We start from the raw sequence: 20,504 nt of genomic DNA, 5'->3' as shown, positions 1-20,504 counted from the left end.
CGATCACCGCTAAAGGCTCACGACAGAAGCCGCAAAGATTCGCAGCAAAAGCAGTCGTCAATTGTTCGTTACAGTGAGGCGATCACCGCTAAAGGCTCACGACAGAAGCCGCAAGGATTCGAAGCAAAGCAGTCGTCAATTGTTCGTTACAGTGAGGCGATCACCGCAAAAGACTCACGACAGAAGCCGCAAGGATTCGCAGCAAAAGCAACGGTCAATATGTCGTCAGGCGATCACCGCAAAAGACTCACGACAGAAGCCGCAAGGGTTCGCAGCAAAAGCAGTCGTCAATTGTTCGTTACAGTGAGGCGATCACCGCAAAAGACTCACGACAGAAGCCGCAAGGATTCGCAGCAAAAGCAATCGTCAATTGTTCGGCAGGCGATCACCGCAAAAGACTCACGACAGAAGCCGCAAGGGTTCGCAGCAAAAGCAGTCGTCAATTGTTTGTTACAGTGAGGCGAGCACCGCAAAAGGCTCACGACAGAAGCCGCAAGGATTCGCAGCAAAAGCAATCGTCAATTGTTCGTCAGGCGATCACCGCAAAAGACTCACGACAGAAGCCGCAAGGGTTCGCAGCAAAAGCAGTCGTCAATTGTTTGTTACAGTGAGGCGAGCACCGCAAAAGGCTCACGACAGAAGCCCCAAGGATTCGCAGCAAAAGCAGTGGTCAATTGTTCGTTACAGTGAGGCGATCACCGCGAAAGACTCACGACAGAAGCCGCAAGGATTTGCAGCAAAAGCAGTCGTGAATTGTTCGTTACAGTGAGGCGATCACCGAAAACGCTCACGAGAGAAGCCGCAAGGATTCGGAACAAAAGCAACCATCAATATTTCGTCAGGCGATCACCGCAAAAGACTGACGAAAGAAGCCGCAAGGATCCGCAGCAAAAGCAATCGTCAATTGTTCGTCAGGCGATCGCCGCAAAAGACTCACGACAGAAGCCGCAAGGATTTGCAGCAAAAGCAGTCGTCAATTGTTTGTTTCAGTGAGGCGATCACCGCAAAAGACTCACGACAGAAGCCGCAAGGGTTCGCAGGAAAAGCAATCGTTAGTTGCTCATAAATGAAGCGATTGTGACTGAAACCAACCAATAATATTTGGAGTAAGAGATTGGAGAAAACCTTTTAGCAACACACAGAGAGCTTTAGACCCAGGTGGACCGTTTCTAAGTGTTCACCAATAGTCCTTTGGAGGCAAGAGTCATGGGTACATTCGACTGAACAAACTTTGTCAGAGTCTTGTGGCAAGGTCCGTCTGCGTTATCGTAAACATCGACAGAGCCATTTAATCCTGTGAAATGGAACATCTTAATAAAGTGAGATATAATTTATACGTACACTGGATTTTTTCTAGTAGTCGTGAACCGTGATTTTCCAAAACGTTCTTTTTTATTTTCCGTGAAGCGTCAAATCCCAATATTATATCAGTTTTCTTGAATTGTGGAATGGCGTTTTCATTTTCCGTGAAACGTGATCTATACCCCCAATCACCCTCTCTACTAGTCGACGAACTGAAACGACGCTTGCAATTTCGTGTGGTTCCTGTGCACATACTGGGGGTCCTGTGTATAGAACTTATGCAAAAATGGTCGTCATTCATATCTGTTCTTTGGTGAAGTTTCTTAAAACGCTGATGGCGACACTTGAAAATGTATGGAATAACATGCCAATCTAAGAAGTTTCAGTGTTTGGCGTTTCTGGTAAATTAAATGGCAGCAGATTTGTGACTCATTCAAATTTAAGAGATTTGTATGGAAAAAGCTATCCTGGAGGCCTTGCCTGCCTAGGTCCTGTAACTTCCCATTAGAAAAACGTATAGCCTTTAATTTAATTTTGTTGAAAAATGATTCTTCTGGGAGCCAAAATTAAAAGGCCGCCATATTTGCATTGGTTCTATACTAGGGGAAATTTTGGTGGAAGCAAATTACCTCGCTCTTATTTTATCGACGTCGATTTAGTGCGCGAACACACGTGGACCTGCCGCACACGACGTGGACCTTCACTGCCGCTTCGATTTGTACGGTTACCTTGCTGTCGGTAAATTAAATTTTGCTTACTTTCCTTTCAATTTAGTCGTAACGTTGTTGAAATTGGCTTACCAAAGTCTTTCAATAGGAAGGTGTGTGCGACGTCTGTTGAATTCATCAAATATGGATTTGTCGTTTTGTTGTCAACCTTCTTACCTTCGATGACTAATGGCCATGCTGTTTTGGTGACTCAAACAAAGCGCGCGCGTCCTGATCAGCCATTATACTCAGCAGTCATTATATTACGCAACATGACCACAACCTGCGGTCATAAAAGAAGTCCGGCTACCGAGTTGTTTTTTATCTCGGCGGTAAATGTGCCACAAAAGAAATCTATTGACACTGCAAATCAGTCGAATTGTTTTCAGGCTCTGCGGCTATTGCGCCACTCTATGATGTGTGATTTTGACACATGCCAGGTATAAATGTTCGTGGTATAAATGTTCCCACGACACACAAGTTGGTTATATCTCGCTGAATTCATATTCTGTCAAATTTAAACTTCGCTAGCATTCTTATTTTGTGACATTTTTTAGCGCCTTAACGAGCAGGCACAGCCAAGTATGTGTAATTACTCCTGATGCGCGGATTTTGTAGCGGAGAAGCTCTAACAAAAGACTAACAGCGGGCGCTTATTTAGCGTCCAACGCAGACCGCATTCTTTTGGCTCGTCACGCAATCTTTCTTGGGAGGAAAGAACGTCTGCGTAGGTGGCCAGCCTTACTTTGCATCTCGCAAACTCTTGCATACAGCTCTATACCGTGAAATGTAACCTAGATTGCGGGAAATAGTTTATTTTTACTATGAGATACCGGAACCGGACAGCAGACATTCCTAGTTGAGAAACACAAATAAAGTTAGAACAAAAAATAATTTCCGTGAATAATACTTATCCTTAGAGAAATAATTATTTGAGCATCGTAAAATTGTATACGACTGTCGAGCTCCATTGAAGATAAAATACAGCCACAAAAGGGGTCGTTCACGAAGTTAATATTAAACATAATCTTAAAAATAAATATTAATTGAAGACCTTTGAAGGCACGGCGCTGGTTTCCATGATACTTTCATCAGTTGTGTTAAATCTTGTACAGTGTGTCCTTTCTGACAAAGTATCGAGGTTACGGTTAGTTAAAATTTACTGTGGGCCAAAGAGACATAAAATGTCGACTACATCTGACTGCTTCCGGATAGGATTTAAGGAAAAGCCTAACGCAAGTCTGGGCGAACGCTTTAGAGCCGTCGGCATGTGTTATTATGGCTCCGGACAAGACCTGGTCAGAGGAAAGACTTACAAACTGGAGAGAAATTCATCCAACATTAAGGACACAAAATGTATCGAGATAAAACAACATGGCCAAGTCAGAGCCACTCTTAATGCCAAAGTCGCAAACCAGCTTGCATCTCTAATGGACAACAGCAAAGTCTGGGACGCCACGTGGTAAGCTCAGTTTTCTGTAGATTTTTGTAGTAGTTGAGGGTTGAAGTTCTGGGATAATTAAGGCATTAACTTCAGGGATGTCAGGCATTAATTGTGCTTACTTTTGCTTGTTCTATAGCAACGTGTTAGAAGATTCCAAGTGGAGCCGAGGAGATACAGGAAGAACAGCCAAGGCACATAAAATAATCGTCGAGTTCACATTGCATGCCAAGGATATGTCATTTGTCCAAGAAAATCTTAAGATACACGATGTAAGTTCGAGTTAATATATAGGTTCGCAAGAGGTTCATTTGTCAATTTTTTAATTCTTTCCATTGTGTATAGAGATTAGAGGGAAGCCACAGAGAAAACTGATAAAATATAATTTTTGTATCATAAAAGAGAAGCCACATTGTAAAGTGATCAATAAAAATCATATCATGACAGGTCTAGCTCATTTAACATATTATTATGTTTGTTTCGTGGCAGAATAGGAAAAAGAGGGAAAGTAAAACCATCCATTTGCCAGTTACACTGCTTTTGCTGTATCAATATTCAAACATCTTTTACCTATTAACAACTCGAAGGCAGCAATTTCTTAATTTCTGTGAACAAAAATCAATAGCTAAAACGCATCCGGCCGCTCGTGTTGTGCCGTCCTTTTCTTTTACCTTGAATTTCCCATAGAACCACAACGCATCTGGCCGCACGTGCCGTACCGTTGTCAGTTTTCTTCACCGTGATCAACGAGAGCTAAAGGACGTAGAATTGTAAAAAGACCAAAATTCTGTAATAAATTCAAAAGGTCAACATTCTGTCAATTCAGAAGGTCATAATTTTGTGAGCCAAGAACATCCGGACAAGGATTTGGTGGTTTTGACCTTGTCAAAACGCGTAATTTGGAACACAACCCCTTTTGTTTACGGTCATGTCTTTAGGCAGTGTCAAGTTTCTCATGGGTCAACTTATTATCTCCTGACGTTCCAAAGGTCATTTGCTGTCTTTTGTTAACATGATCAGTGTGATCTCGGATCATAACCCCTGCTCCAGATCACCCCAAAGGAATTCGCCCCACTGGCCTTGTGTTTAGCGAGTGAAAATGCCAAAAAAAGGAGTTTTCGCCTTTACGCCCGCCCAATAACACAGGCGACAGATGCCTGCCAAATAATCTGTCAAAATTATTATCCAGACGTTGCGTTTTTTGGTCAAAGAATTTTAAACTGGCAGAAGTATTCATTTCGATATAAAGTTCATCGATAGATCATTCATTACACGGCTCTGTTTAATTCACGGCACTAGCGCGCAGAATGAAACCGTTGCCTCAACTGGTAGGTCAACGACAAGTTCAAATGGAAACAATTTTTGATCGCGTTTATTACCGGAAATTCATTTGCTTGGCGCAAACAAACACATCGCGCGTTATGCCTGTCAAATTATACTTTAGCGATATTTTCCGGACACTTGCTTAGTAGTTTAATATTTTACTTTTTACAATTCTAAGACAGTATTTTCAAAATGACAAACGATCGCGCGTTCTGTAATCTTTCGCTGATTTCTGTCTAACCAATTCTTTAGGCTTTGAAAGATCGTCCAATTCCTGGTACGGAAATTCAATTATTACATAATTATACGCATGGGTTATTACACGCAGAACCAACAACAACAACAACAATTTATTGGTATTCCCATATAGATGGTGTTACCTAAATGCAGAATCGCTAAATAAAAATTCAAAAAACAAAAAACAAAAAAACCGAAACAAATTACAACAGCAACCAGAAAGAAAAATAAAAATAGTTAGTTACAAGATTCTTCATTTTAAGTTCTAGGGTTACAAAGTTCTCTTATTTGTAGTGCTTCATATGTAAAGTAACCTAGTTTTATACAAATAAAAGTATCAGCATTGTTAAATAGAAATATTGTTTTCTCTGTGTTATTAAAGGAATCAAATTTTGGATATTTCTTGATGATGTCATTTGTGACTTGTTGTCTAATATTATTGTATCGGTCACAATGAAATAAGAAATGCATTTCATTCTCAATTTGGTTAGAACAGCAGTACTGACAAATTCTAAGAGTTTCAGGTAATTTAGAGTACAGTGTCGCCCAGATTCAATTCTAAGATTAATACCATGATTGTAGCATCAAGTGATAAAGAGTGGTTATAACGACCCATCCAAATATAAGTACTGGAAACTGTTTTGAGCCACCTTAAAATGAGGCAAAGGATACTGGGAAATATACTGTATTCATGCTTAGTGATTTTAAAGAAAAGCCCAGAATCTTTATATTTTACCTAACAGTAAACTCGACGTACTTGGCGTCAAAATCGCCGATTTTAGAAATAAAAATTAGTATCAAGTAATTTTCATTTCTTAGTTACTAGGTTAGTTAGGTTCAAAGTCTTTCGCAGTGGAGTTAAGTCAGTTTTCAAAGGAGTGGGACAGTTTGTGTAATGGATTACGAGATATATGGAGTCGAGGATGAGAAAGGAAGATAAGAAAATACTAGAAAAAAATAGGTCTGTGTCCGGAAACAGGCTCACCGTCCACGCAAATTATATTTACAATACTCGACTTGAAACATTTTGTTGTGTAGTTGACTTGGATTGGTGATTATTAATCGAGCACAGCACGCCCGTTAAAATTCTGATCGTTCAACGTATCTAAACCAGAACGTTTTTGATAAGTTACGCTCACAAATGTGAGATAAGGTAATCCTCTAAAAGGATCTCATACCTGCTTCTTTTTAAATTTGTTTATCTAATAATAGAACGATCTTTTGGGTTTTTTTGGATAGATGCCGCCATGGTTGTGCCTCCAGAGATTCTTGCACGAGGACCGTTGGCTTTGGGAGCTTACAACAAGGCCCTTGCTGAGGGGAGGACGTTCGACAAGAGGGTGCCAATCATGTTGATTGGACAGGACCGCTCAGGAAAGACTAGCCTAAAGAACTCACTTATGGGAAAACCGTTCAACTCTGACGAAGACAGCACTGTAGGGATCAAAGTTGATCCTTCTCATTTCAAAGTTTCAACTGAAGTTTGGAAAGCAGGGGAGAAGAACCAAGACACAAATTCTGAGACACCTATTTCCTATGAACACCATGCAGCCCGATTGACCGTCCAACATCTGAGGCAAAAAGAAAGCATGTCGAAGGAAAGGGATCCAGAGTTTACTCAGGATTTCACATCAGATGTGGTGCCTAATGAAAGTAGCGAGGATTCCACTAAAAGAGACGTAAATGACTCAATTTCGGCTTCATCCACTTCAGTTGTGGCTAATGCTGCTATTCTTGGTGATGATAAAGTGTCTGAAGTTTCTAAAGACTCCCGATCTAGTGAAACGTCCCATGTTAAGACATCCAGCGATCCAAACCCCAGTATTGACAGCATACCTGGCATACCAGACGATGTAGCAACTTTGATTGAAATGTTGCTGCGAGAAGTTGATAAGGTGGAAGACAAAGAAGACCTATATTCAGTGTTGTGGGATTTTGGTGGACAATCGGTATACTATGCAACGCATCCACTCTTTCTTACTCCAAGAGCGATCTATCTATTAGTTAATGACCTCAGCCGAAATCCACATGAAAGAGCCAAATCAGTTATGAAGCAAGGAATGTTTACAAAATTTGAGGACAGCTTTGATTTCAGAACCAATTTGGATTATCTTGAGTTCTGGATGTCGTCTGTTGCTTCCTTAGCCCTTGACGATATAGCTGACCAACAAGGTCCCAAATCTGAAATGTTGCCAGACAGGCTTCCCCCAGTATTCTTAGTGTGCACTCATGCTGACATACCCTATGATGGTGGTGATTCTACCACACTTGCGAATGAGGTATTTGGTTCTCTACAGACCAAACCATACGAAACCCACTTATATCACGATGTCTTTGTTGTGGATAACACCAAGTCTGGCAATGAATCTGAGTGTCCAGAAGTCGCGCGCTTGCGTAAGGAAGTTCTTGACGTTGCTAAGGAACTCCCACAGATGAAAGAAGCCATTCCAATCAAGTGGTTAAGATATGAGAGGGCACTTCAAGTCATGAAAGAAGATGGCCACAAGTGCATTCCTCTTGACCGTGCAAAGCAAGTTGCATCAGAAGTATGTAATATCGTTGATGATGATCAGTTCCATACCCTGCTGAATTTTCTGCATGACCAGAGAATTTTGATTCACTTTGCTGACACTCCAGAGCTAAACAGATTGGTGGTCTTGGACCCTCAGTGGTTGATTGACGTGTTCAAGGAAGTAATAACAATTAGGCCCTATCACGGAAAAGAGAAGGAATTTAAAAAACTGTGGTGCAAGCTTGAAAAAGAAGGGATCCTGGAGGAAAAGCTATTAGACCATGTTTGGGCACCTTTATTTGACAGCAAAGAAACCCCTGAGAGTCTCATTGCAATCATGGAGAAGTTCAGCTTGCTTTGTCCTTTGCCTTCTTCTGACGAGTCATGTAATAAGCACTACCTGGTTCCATCAATGTTGATGTCTCATCCTCCTGAGGGTATCGTAGAGCTGGTTAAATCGGCACAAATACCCTCTCTTTTTCTCAAATTTGAATCTGGTCATGTTCCGCCTGGCTTGTTTCCCCGACTGGTGCTGCAGTTCTTTCAGTGGGCCGAAGACGAAAGTATGACGCTAGTGGACCCTCAATTGCACCACAATTTCGCAAGATTTTACACGTCTGAAGACGAAAACTGCTCTGTAGTGCTCTTGTGCCATTCTTTTTCCATTGAAGTTGTTGTTCACAAAGGAAATTCAAGTAATGATTTGCCAGACATTCTACAATCAAAGCTTTCTATGTCTGCAGATGCCAGCTGCGACACCTGTGCTCGTGCAGTGCGTAGGCAGCTTGGATTGATACTCGAGTCCATGCGCAAGGAATTCTGTTGGTTAAAGAATCTGAAGTATGAAGTCAGTTTCATCTGTCCAGTCTGTTGTCAAGGAAGTTCAGTTAACTACTGTCGCACACATCGTGCTGAAGGATGCGAGCAAGAGGAGTGTCTACACTTCTGGTCTGAGTCTCAGCTAATCGATGTCAAGCCTCCGTCTTGCTCCAAGTCTGCTGTTGCACAGAACAAGAGATTTCAGACCGAGAAGTTTGCACCATGGTTGTTGCCTCAAAGGAATCAGGTAAGTAATGAAAAGATTCGCTGGATGCGACTTCAGTAAAGTTGTCGGGAAATGACGTTTACAATATGGCAGTAGAGGAACACCACAGGACATAAAGCCAAACATAAAACGCTTTTGCCAGTGGCGTACTGACAGTTATTTTTTCAGAAAAAAAACGTGTAATCGTTTTCAAGAAACTCTAGGAAAGAGAGAGTTTGTATTATTTATAATCATGAAATTAGGAATTGGCGTACACCTGGATAAAGTAGTTGTGGGTACATGCCAATGGTAACATTCAAGAACTTTTGCTTGAATGAAATCGTTATGAACATTGGCCATGTAAAACAGTCTATGTTGGGTATGAAGCTCAATGATTTAATTGTGCTGTAGAATGTTGAGTAAGATAGAGCAATGGAAATTTAGGCCAGGAACATTAGAAAGTTCACATTGTTTTTGGCGTAATACCATGGTGACCGAAGATGTTCTCTTTTTTGTAACCTATAGCTTAAAGCTGATGAACTCGATGGGATAAGTTTGGCGGAAGGTAACAATTATATATTTTTTCGTTTATTTGGTTATTTCTAGCAGGAGACACTGAAGTTAGCTGGCACATTTATCTGTTTACCGGGTTTAACCGGACGCGGGTCATGTGAACCACGTTTTTCGTTCATTGTAACACTTCGCGACTAGCGGCTGGCTAGTAAACGTTGTTAATTCTTTGTTTGAAAGTATTTTGTAAATCTTAATCAACTAGTTTTTGAAAGGAAGCGTTAAAAAGTAGAGTCTTATCGTATGGAGAAACTGTGCAGTCTGGTGGACAACGCTTCTCCTCTTCAAACACTTTACCTGATTTTTCTATTATTTTTCCAACTAAAGAAATCGCTCTTCCTGATGAGGTTCAAGAATCCCTTCACTCACAGTCTTGTGATGCCAGAGAGGTTGTAATTCAACTGCAGCTGAAGCAAGCTTCGTCTCTGGAAGAGCTAGACTCTGCGACCAAGGCACTGATCCGTTGCTTGGCAAAGAAATCTAAAGACTCCAACAGGCTTGATGTGTTCGAGTATTTGAGAGAGATTACACCAGCTGGAACTACTGGTGAGTTTGTCATTGAGCCAGGTTAATTTATTGTAATCACGAGCTCCGCTTTTTGGCGTGGCTAAATTTAGATATTACAATGTAGTTGTTTTGTTTACTTACTGGTTTACTAGGCCGCGCTTAAGAGAGATATATAGAAACGGGAGAAATAGTAAAAAAGGGAGCTAGATCTAAGAAGGGGAGTTCCAATATATTGCAAGTCTTTAATGACAAATTGCATTTTTATTTTCTAAGGTACTGATTAGTTGCCTGGCCAGTTTTGGTTCTGCTATCAGCCGTATTGGTAGCATTCATCACTGAAATGCGGTGCGAATCGGAGCTTCGATCACGTGTTTTTTATAGCAGATCAGGACCCTGTTGCCACGCGTCTAGACGTGGGAGGGAGAGAGTCGTCGTTCCTTTTTCGTCTCCAACCTCACATTTGTTTTTTCCTAGGGCCTCTGCTACCTGAAAGCCTTGATGTTAGAAATATTCCTGTTTTAAACTCAAGAGAACTTACAATGGACTTGAGTGGTGAGTGTTGTGTACGTGGAATAAGTGTGTGATAGCAACATGACCAAGAGTTATGCAAGGTGAGAGCTAACTCTTGTAAGATCATTTATTCTGAATCTACAGATGGAACATATTTCACATCTTGTTTCGTCCCGCAAGAAGATATGCGATCATTAAAAATTGAAAATTAAAGCCTAATGAACGTTCAAACAAAATTGTTTATCTTCCATGTTTCGAATCTTTCTTGAATGTGACTTGTGCAACTTATTAAAGACTACGCAGTTTGTATTTCTGTAAAACTGTTACCAAACAGGATCGCAAAGAAAAACAACTATCAATCGAGTAGATAGTCTAGCATCGACAATGAATTAAATATCGAGAATGCATTTCTTAAACTATTTATATTTCTCTCTGTTTCACAGGTGGAAGTGAGTGGAAGGAGATTGCAGAGGTATTAGGCTTGACTCCACGAGAGATTCGTTTCCTTGACAACCGTACTTTGAACCCATTTGACGCTGCACTCGCCTTCATTGCTAACCAGCGCTGTATAACTGTGGGTGAGCTGTACGACTTGCTAAACGAACGTGGGTTTCCTGTGATAGCTGACCTCCTGTAATCGAATAAACAATTTATAGATTGTTTCCGCATTTATTCTTGGAGTGCTCTATGCATAAATATGCAGAGCAAAGAAAAAAAAAAAAAACATTAATTAAACGTAAGCATGTGTTAAAACTATTAGTAGACATGTTAAAACGTATCTGAAATACCCGGTGTAAACTGCCGCTTGTAAGCCCTGGGCTTGTACAACTTCGTAAGGGTTTTTAGATGGGCTTATAAACGGAGGGGCTTATATCTGAGGGGGCCTATAACCGGAATAAAAAAACCGTTTCGAATTGAGCTAAAGCAGTCAAAGCAGTGTTGATCGAAATACGTTTTTCAGAGGGGGGCTAGTATCCGGGGGGGCTTATAATCGGAAGTAACATTTTGTTTACAGATGGATATGCCTATAACCGTAGGGGCTTATAAGCGGGAGGGCTTACAAGCGGCAGCTTACGGTAGTCTTAAAAGGGACAAAACTCACGAAGTCATTAAAATAACGTTATCTGTTGCTACGTTTATGAAAATGAAGATTTTAAACTGATGAACAAGAGTTTACTTCCTCTTGTAATAAATATGGAGAGTAAATTATTTGACAATTTGCTGATTTACCAAAACATTCGTAGCTTTACTGGAAAAGGCTTCGATAGGATAGGAAAGCCATAATGTATGACGAGATTCGAGGATGAGGTTAGAAATTGAAACAAAGTGTTTTGATCTGCTGTTTTACTAGTTATTCTACCCTCACCCGGGCGATCGCACAAGACGAACTATTTCGTTCGTTCGTTAGTTTTATGAAGACATGATTGATCGTCGCTGTTATATACACAGCTTAAGCAGCGGTGAAATCAAAGCGTGAGAAAAAAGTTCAAGCTTGAACGGGATTCGAGCCCATGAACTCTGCAATACCGGTGCAGTGCTAGTTTTAATAGCTGATAGTTAGAAATTTACTCAAATTGAATATGCTTTTAGGGAATGTATGTTAAAGTAGACTCGCGCACGTTTGTAAATGATCTGAATCTTCATTAGTTCAAGTGAATATTAGACTACGAGTAGTCCCTCTTTCGCTTAGTCCGTCGTGCGTGACGCGAAAGAAAACCGAGAGAAAAAAATGGCCGCGCGAAATCCTGGGGGCGAGGAGCGCGCGAAAGGAGGGACTACCGCCTAAGCCCAAGAGTTTGCCCTTTCACGGCCGACTGATTTTTCGGTGTAGGATTTCTCATCTTGACGTCCTCTCATTATTGCCTGTTTTCAATAACCCCGTGAGATATCCTGAATAAAATTGCTCGACTCTACTCTTCAAGTAGCCAGGGAAAAACAGATGCTGTGAGAAGCATATTTTCGTTCAGTGTTCGTTCAGCGAAACTGCCAAAGACGTTTTAAAAAGAAGACGGCGAATGAGGCATCTTGTAACGATTTTCGCTCCGTCTGTAAGTGTAAATCTAAAAGTTATTCCGAAAATTTCAAATGCAGAGTTTCAACCGAGAATTTACATTATGTATTTGATATAGGAGATCATCCAGCTGAGGTGAAATGTTTGGCGATAGCAGCGGAAAGTTTCAGGTGAATGTCCGGTTTCAAGTGAAAGTCCGGTTCAATCTTTCAAATGGATGGCAGAAAGGCCAAGCTCAGAGAAGTTATATTCGCTGACTTGGACGATGCTGTTGAGCGGCGAAATCACTAACACGCTCACAGTCGAGTTGGAGGCGGAAAGCTTTGCCAAAAAAAAAAAAAAAACTGGATAAATTTAAATCTTTCCAAAGCCTGTTGGCAGATTCGCAAGAACATCACGGCTTACGAAGCGCGATTCAAACGCTTCGATTTTCTCTGGTACCGCTTCGATTTGCTCCGGTTCCAAAACATTCCTGCAAGAGGTCACACGTATCTCGAATGTTGACAACAGGTTGTCAACGCTCCTAACATAAGCCAATCATATTTTTGCGTTGTGAGAGCAACGCATAATTCAAACTCTTGGGCATAGGCGGTAGTCCCTCCTTTCGCGCGCTCCTCGCCCCCAGGATTTCCCGCGGCCATTTTTTTTTCTCGGTTTTCTTTCGTGTCACGCACGACGGACTAAGCGAAAGAGGGACTACTCGTAGTCTAAGTGAATATTAGAGGACTGATGCCCCGCGTAATTGCATCCTAAGGAACTTGAAACTAACCAGGACTGATCAAGGGCCATGTTGTAGAGCACACGTGACTGGCGCCAAGCGCGGGAAAGCGCACGTGACCAAACTACTTTTGGATCTGGTTTTGCATCTGATTGGTTAGATCGGTGGTCAGTGCAAGCTTTTTAAACCAATCACAGAGCGTAGCAAAGCAAAACCAGGGCAATTCCGGATTATTCTCAACACTCGATAGAGAGTTGCTCGAAAATAAACAATGCTTTGAACACGAATTTCGTGTGGGAATGGCGTGCTGTTTTAGTTAGGCTACGTCTCCAAGTAAGCGGCTTCGTCCCTTAACACGTGTCAAACGTCTCCCCTCTACATTTAAACAAAAGACAATAATCGTGTGAAACGAATGTTAATCTGAACGCTTTCTGAAAAGGTTTTGAAATTCGTTAACGATAGCCTGCGCAGTAAGCGTTCCTGTACACGCAAAGAGTTTCTCGTCTGCTGGTCGTGCGAAAACTGGATCGAAAACGAAAACGAAAACAAAAATCGAAGAAAAAACAAAAACATCGTCGTGGTCTCTGTCTTGCGAAAACAGAGATGGGTGTGGTGAAGCCAGACTGAGGAAAAATCTCTGTCGTTCGTACGGAAAAGAGTGCTACGGAGGTTAGGTAAGCTAGCGGAGAGTATTTCTGTTGACGTTTTCTCGTAGACAGTATAAACGTTTACATTTGTAATTACTGATTTCACATGAACTGAAGTCATTTACGCATGGTCAATGTTAGCCTCGCGCCCAGGCGTCCTCGTTTGATAAACGTATGAGCGTCCAGAGAGGGTCTTAATTGAGTTTCGCTGATAGCCGAGACTTGGTCAAAGTGTTTACTGTCAGCTGAGAAAGTCATGTTTTTCAACTGATAGCTGAGATCTGAGATCTGCAGAATTTACTGATGGCTGAGTAGTGGGCTTAAAATTAAGAACGAACACAACAATTATACACCTTATTCCAAAATGGCCGCCATTTTAGTGTTCTTTTGTTTACTTGCAAATTAGCCCTTGTTGCCTCGTTTAAGGGAAAATATTCTTTTGAATTTCGAGTTTAAAAACGAGGCAACAAGGGCTAATTTGCAAGAAAACAAAAGAATACTTAAATGACGGCCATTTTGGAATAAGGTTTATGTCTCTACTTACAGTGTACATTTAGAGACGAAAACGTTTGCATGTTTCAATACAAACGGTAAATTTGTATGATACAGTATTTTGAAATACAATGTAATAAAGTAATACTATTTTTCTACTGTTTGATAGTTTATTTTATTTCTAGCTTTTCGCACCAGTCCCGTACTTAGCGAGTATAAATAAGAGCTCTGCATCTCATTTCAGCCCAGTTGGCGTAAGAATCCTTCGTTTCGTAACCTCGCGTGTTGTAGCCTATGCCGGATAATAACGTTCTCATCCATGCTGGATGGTGAAAAGTGGGGTACCAATCACGCATCAAGCTGAATTTTTCTATTAAATCACGCATCACGGGAATTTTTTTTCACCAATCACGCGTCACGTAAAAAGAGGTAGGTACATCGTTAATTTTACTTTCTTGACCCTAAGAGCGTCGTTAAAAGAAGAACTTTGCCGATTCAACCACAAAAATGCATCGGCAAATATGTGACCTCTCACGCGAAAACGTTTCTTACGGTATCCGTTCGAACGGCTGAACGCACGGCAAGTGAACTAGCCTGCGAGCAGGGCGGAAAAGAAATCGAGCGGGGGCGGAAAAGAGAAATCGGGTAACCGAAGCGAGCCGTTAAGCGCGAAAAAAAGAATTCCGCGAATTGCGCTCCCCCCTCGTCACTGTGTAGGTATATGTGGGGGATTATTGAGATGTAAGCTGTGTAGGTGTACTGGGGGATTAATGAGATGCATGCTGTGTAGGTAAATGTGAGGGATTAATGAGCTGTAGGCTATGTAGGTATATGTGGGGGATTAATGAGGTGTAAGCTGTGTAGGTATATGTGGGGGATTAATGAGCTGTAGGCTGTGTAGGTATATGTGGGGGATTGATTAGATGTAAGCTGTGTAGGTATGTGTGGGGGATTAATTAGATGTAGGCTGTGTAGGTATATGTGGGGGATTATTGAGATGTAAGCTGTGTAGCTGTACTGGGGGATCAATGAGATGTAGGCTGTGTAGGTATATTTGGGGGATTAATGAGATGCATGCTGTGTAGGTAAATGTGAGGGATTAATGAGCTGTAGGCTATGTAGGTATATGTGGGGGATTAATGAGGTGTAAGCTGTGTAGGTATATGTGGGGGATTAATGAGCTGTAGGCTGTGTAGGTATATGTGGGGGATTGATTAGATGTAAGCTGTGTAGGTATGTGTGGGGGATTAATTAGATGTAGGCCATGTAGGTATATGTGGGGGATTAATGAGCTGTAAGCAGAGTAGGTATTTGTGGGGGATTGATGAGATGTAAGCTGTTTAGGTTTATGTAGGGGATTAATGAAATGCAGGCTGTGAGGGGATATTGGGAGGATGTTAGGGGGACGGTTGAGGAAGAATACTTGACTATGTATCCAGGAGGCTTAATCTGGCTTAATTCCCCAGGAGGTATTGATTATGAGAGATGTGTATATTGCGGTGGAGTTAACTGGCCGCCCAACCATCCGGGTGGTGTCGCACTTATAAAGTGAAAGAACAAAAGGCTTGGCTGTGAGCCAATGAGAAAGCACTGACGTCATAGCCAAAGTGGACAAACGAGTTTCTGACACCGGCTGGATTTGATTATTCAAAATGGCGGACATACCTTAAGTGCCTAGCCGTCTAAAGCATCACAATTTTCAATGTCATTCCACCAGATATCATTGTCTCCGCAACATTTAGATTTGAGGTCAATTAAGTTGCGAGATCTCCGAGAACTGGAAGCTATGGAAAGAAAAATACTGTAATAATTACTGGTTTGGAGCGGGAAAGCCCCTAGTATCAACTCGCCATGTTTAAGGACATTATTGATGACGATGGCCTTTAAGTGTTCAAAGCCTTTAGCTGTACTGAAGAAGAAGATGCAAACGATTGCCGTGTAGTAATGGGGAAGATGAAAAGGTATTGCATCGGCGAAGTAACGTAAACGAGATTGTTTCAGCAGGAGAGAAAAACTTCCTACCGAAACGCTCGACAACTTAATCGTTGAATTAAAAAGAACCTTGGCAAAGAGCTGCAATTGATGTGATTTTTTACGGTTCATGTTTTACACGATACTCTCATCGGCGTTCGACTGGTCTTGGGATAAAACATGAGCAAAGCACAAAGCAGCCACTTAGGCTGACAGACCCCGATCGTTAAACAAGTGTATCGACCTTCCAGTATCCGAGATGCAAATTTAGGGATCTTAACAATGACGACGGTGACGCCGAGGACAACGCCTTGTAAAATTGAATTTGCCCAGGATGCCTATGGCTCTAAAACCTCGCTCAGGCAAAATATGTAATGACAGCGTTCAATTCTAAATGGAAATACGAAAAATTAGCAGTTCGATTCGACTGATCGTTCACGTTCGCGGTCATTTTGCGTTGTTGTTTTGCAGAGGACGGCTATGAAATGTACATAGGTTTACTGAACACACTTGTGCGACCTTTGTTTTGATCATTAAACCTTTTGTTTGGTGGTGCTCATTGATGTCGTGGTTTGTTCCAGACTCCGTCCACACTACGCCGGAGGAATTTTAAAACGCACACAACTTTATTTCTACGGATAGGCCTACGATCCAGAGTAATCCGTCACGAAAACGGAGCTTTTCGAAAACGCTCTTCAAACCGGAGGAATTTTAAAACGCCGGCTTTGAGTTTTCGTGTGGACGGAAAACATTTTAAAACGGACCTTTTAGAATACGATACGATCAGGAGAAGCACGTGATTTCCCTGGCCGAGATTTCCTGAAACAAAAATATAAAACGACCGGTGATTGTTGCGTTTTTAAATTCCTCCGGTGTAGTTTGGACAATCGGGCCTAAGCTTCCTAGGCTTCTAACTAAGTCATGATCAGACGGCGTTCTTCAATGAGTTCAAAGAGACAAAAATCGGAGGAGGTCGCGCGCAAAGGAGAAATGCACCATAAATAAACACCATAAACAAAAGGAATATTTAGGGTGGAACTCTTTAAGGACCTCGATCAAGTTTAATATTCGTTATATGTTACTAGCATTATCACGAAGGCTGACCCGGTGGCTAAATTAAGTTTTACTTTACTTTTTCTGTCGGATTTATCTGAAGGAACCTGGAACACATTTAAGAAAAATTCTTGTTATTCATTAGTAAGAGACCATCTGTGTGGGATTCACATACCCAAAAGGAAATTCATGACATCCAGATCTAAGGTGTACAACGACAAGCCGCTCGTTTTGTTAAACATTTATATTATTTCCCTATAACAAAATCGGGAGCCTGTTCACAGGCTAAGTTGGCAGAGATCTTGTATACGAATTGAGAAGACGTCTACACCACCTTTGCCATACTCTAATATACAGGCAATATTTGTGTCAAAGCTTTACACCTGCAAATCCTTTTCTGTGCGGCAACGTTTTTATGTCCGTAAAGGATATAACGTGGCTTTTGAATTCAGTTAGGTCTTCATGACGACCTTCATTAACTGGCACACAAACGTTTCCCTTGTGTAGTCTCTCGTTGCTTACACAACTGTCTTCTCGAGCGATATAAAATGACACCAAACTCTAACGTATGTTATCGTTTCAGCCTTTTTGGACGAAATTCGTTCAGACCTTTTAAACGATAACCGGATTCGGATATGGTGTGTCATATTCTCTTGGTCTGATGCACTGCCAAAAATGATCGGTCGACAAAATGGACAAAATTAACACTGACGCTCATAGTCCTTGTGCAAAGTTTAACTATTTTCAATTGACTTATTCCTATAATTTGTATCACAATTGTTTGGACCTATAGTACCATGAGATCCACGAAGATCAAAGACATCAGAGGTCAAGGAAAGGACGAAAAAGACCAGAAAATGGTGTCACGTCTGCCACGATTTGATGATCTTTTTTAAGACTCTATTTACTATTTACTTTGAATGAATGCTATCCTTCCAGTTCAAAGAACGTTCACTTATCACGGAAATCTAATTGGTAAATCACGCGTCACGTGCTTGTAAAATAGCAAATCACGCATCACGTTATGATGTCCTGTCCCGGGTTGCGTGGCTAATTTGGTCTCAATCACGCATCACGCTGGTATTAAAATTTTGGGGCGATCACGCGTCACGCAAAAACCCTTTGCCACCCTCGGAGAAGGGCAGAAAAAGTCTTTGCAATTTTTGCGAGAACTAAATATCGACTCCATTTCAGCCAGCTTGATCCAGCACTTGGCGTAACAATTGTGACGAACAGTCGCGGGATGAGATATTTAGACAAACATTGCGTTAAGCAATTTTCTGTCTCGGCCACAGGCTTCCCGAGTTCAAAATACGTGGTGTATGCGACAGCTTGTGTATATAGAGAATTCTATGGGAAAATCACTGTGTAAATAACTATCCCATTTGAAATAAAGTTTTCCTATCTCAAACGTGTCGCGTACCTGTCTCTTGTGCCGATTTTAAAACCATTCTGACGCCGTTCAGTGGAGTTATTCGAAAAGGCAGACCACTTCATCGATTGCTGGCCAGACGTCACTCCACAAATCACTCTCTCTTCAACAGGAAAAGTCCTGAATCGCAATAAAACCCACAGTTCCATAAAGCCCAATAAATTTCACTGCACATGCGTGTGCTTAAACAGTCGAAAGACTCGCGAAGAGCGAAACATTTGGATTAAAGTTAGCGTCGTCAGCTTTCCTGATGTGCTGGTGAGCAGGTCCGCGCCAACAGCCGTTACGCAAGGGTCAAGTAGCTGCTTTCATCCTCAACTCTGATTGGTCCATTTGAACCAAGTCACGCGCTGACAACACGACTCTCGTGAACCCTCGTGTGTCAGCGCGTTTTGTACGTCCCCGCAAATGATCCCGGGACCGGAACCGATTCCACCGCAAAAAGTTAGGAGTGGCGTGGAGTCCATGAAGAGTCTATGGATGGATACATATTATCTTAATTATCCTAGGTGAAGAAAAGACAAGTACCACGGGCATAAAAGCAGGAGTAAAAAACGTTTCTCACACTTCGCAAAATACTAAATTGACATGTGTCGACTGCATAAATTTTTCATTTAGGAAACGCACTGCAAAAAGAAACATGAATCTTCGAAGATGCCATCTAATTAACCGCTTAGAACTTTTCCCTGAACACTGCATCTACTTGCGTCCTAGATAGCCACGGGCTCCCACGAAAGTCTCTAAGTGCAAGTTACCGTAGTAAAAATGTAGTCAATCCACTTAGGAATTTTTAGTTGTCTCCAAATTTGAGGATACAGTGAACGTCCTGAGTTATCATACATCTCAGGCCCGGACCCAGTAAAGCCATTCAGGGAAGGATCTAGCTAAACTACAAACTTCAAACACAGGATTTCGTAACGTTGGATATCATTTTTAAAGATAATTTGGTTTTATCAACTGGGTTGATAATGTGAATTGGCCACCGTAAAGAGATTCGAAAGCTGATGTTTCGAGTGTTAGCCCTTCGGATTCGCTCCGACGAAGGGCAAACGCTCGAAACGTCAGCTTTCGAATGTCTTTACGGTAGCCAATTCACATTATCAACCCAGTTGATAAAAACAAATTATCTTGTTATACTCCCCACCGACGCAGCACCACAGTTTCTTAAGAAACTTACTACGATTATCAGTTGAGTAAGGCACGAGGAAAGTTTGGTTACGAAGTTTGTTGTCACGGGCGACTTATCTCATTTCCGTTGGTAACAATATCAACAGCCGTTGGTCGCCTGTCGCGTCGCCTACAATTTCGCGCGCATTGCTGCAATGACGTCATAGGCAGACAAGTTGTCAATGAATACGGAGCCAGTTGCTCGTGACAACAACACGATTTTCACGTTAAAACTTGGTGACCAAACTTTCGTCCGCCTTACTCAACTGATAATCGTAGTACCCCGTCCTATCATTTTTTAGAGTTGTGAAATTTGCATTCAAATCGATCATACTGCACATTTTCTTGCGTTTCATATAGTAACTGCTGTATCAAAATATTGTATTATTACTGTGAAACTCAGAAAACCGTGAATACCAGAAATATTTAAGGATTATTATTGTGTACCTAGGAAAAAGCCAATTAAGCGTGAGAAAACTAAACCGCAAACACCAGTAATAGGCCACCTTCGATATATCAATGTTCTAACCTGGCTCTAAGGCTTTCAGGACAAACTTCTATGTTTGCTGGTGTTTTCCTTGTATCCAAGTCCGATTTTGGGAATTGAAATATGGTTGGCCATTCGTCTCAAAATTACGACAGGGTTTACGCGGGTTTTTCTGCCGCGTATACTTGTTTACATACGTTACGTATGGGCTTTAAGCTCATATATACGACCATTTAGATCGCGTATATACGCATTTTTAAAGGGCCACATATTTGCGTAAATTCAAGCGCCGGGATATGCGAAATAAATGCCCAAATATACGCGTCCTACAAGGACCCACATATACGCGTGCTAAAATGCGCGTATATGCGGGTCTCGTAAATTACGTCTTAT

At 41.5% G+C, this 20,504-nt stretch overlaps 1 protein-coding gene across 2 annotated transcripts in view; it reads left to right on the top strand.

Annotated features, from left to right (window-relative positions):
• Positions 1 to 14,164, top strand: part of LOC110050360 (uncharacterized) — a 35,046-nt gene extending 20,882 nt beyond the window's left edge. Inside the window, exons 6-10 of one of the 2 annotated variants that reach the window (XM_089293278.1) lie at positions 6,250 to 8,588; positions 9,072 to 9,111; positions 9,444 to 9,662; positions 10,098 to 10,175; positions 10,577 to 14,164. In XM_089293278.1, coding sequence (XP_089149404.1) covers positions 6,250 to 8,588; positions 9,072 to 9,111; positions 9,444 to 9,662; positions 10,098 to 10,175; positions 10,577 to 10,770 — 2,870 coding nt within the window. In that variant the 3' untranslated portion in view covers positions 10,771 to 14,164. Of the gene's footprint in view, positions 1 to 6,249; positions 8,589 to 9,071; positions 9,112 to 9,443; positions 9,663 to 10,097; positions 10,235 to 10,576 lie in introns of both variants that reach the window. The other variant, XM_089293279.1, reaches the window with a different exon arrangement.
• The last annotated feature ends 6,340 nt before the right edge of the window (positions 14,165 to 20,504 follow it).

Source organism: Orbicella faveolata, unplaced genomic scaffold (genome assembly GCF_042242905.1).
Source record: "Orbicella faveolata isolate gen_17 unplaced genomic scaffold, um_ofav_v1 contig_25, whole genome shotgun sequence".
In the NCBI taxonomy this organism is placed as follows: domain Eukaryota; kingdom Metazoa; phylum Cnidaria; class Anthozoa; order Scleractinia; family Merulinidae; genus Orbicella; species Orbicella faveolata.
The sequence above is the reverse complement of the archived record's forward strand: the minus strand, read 5'-3'. Positions and strand labels throughout refer to the sequence as shown.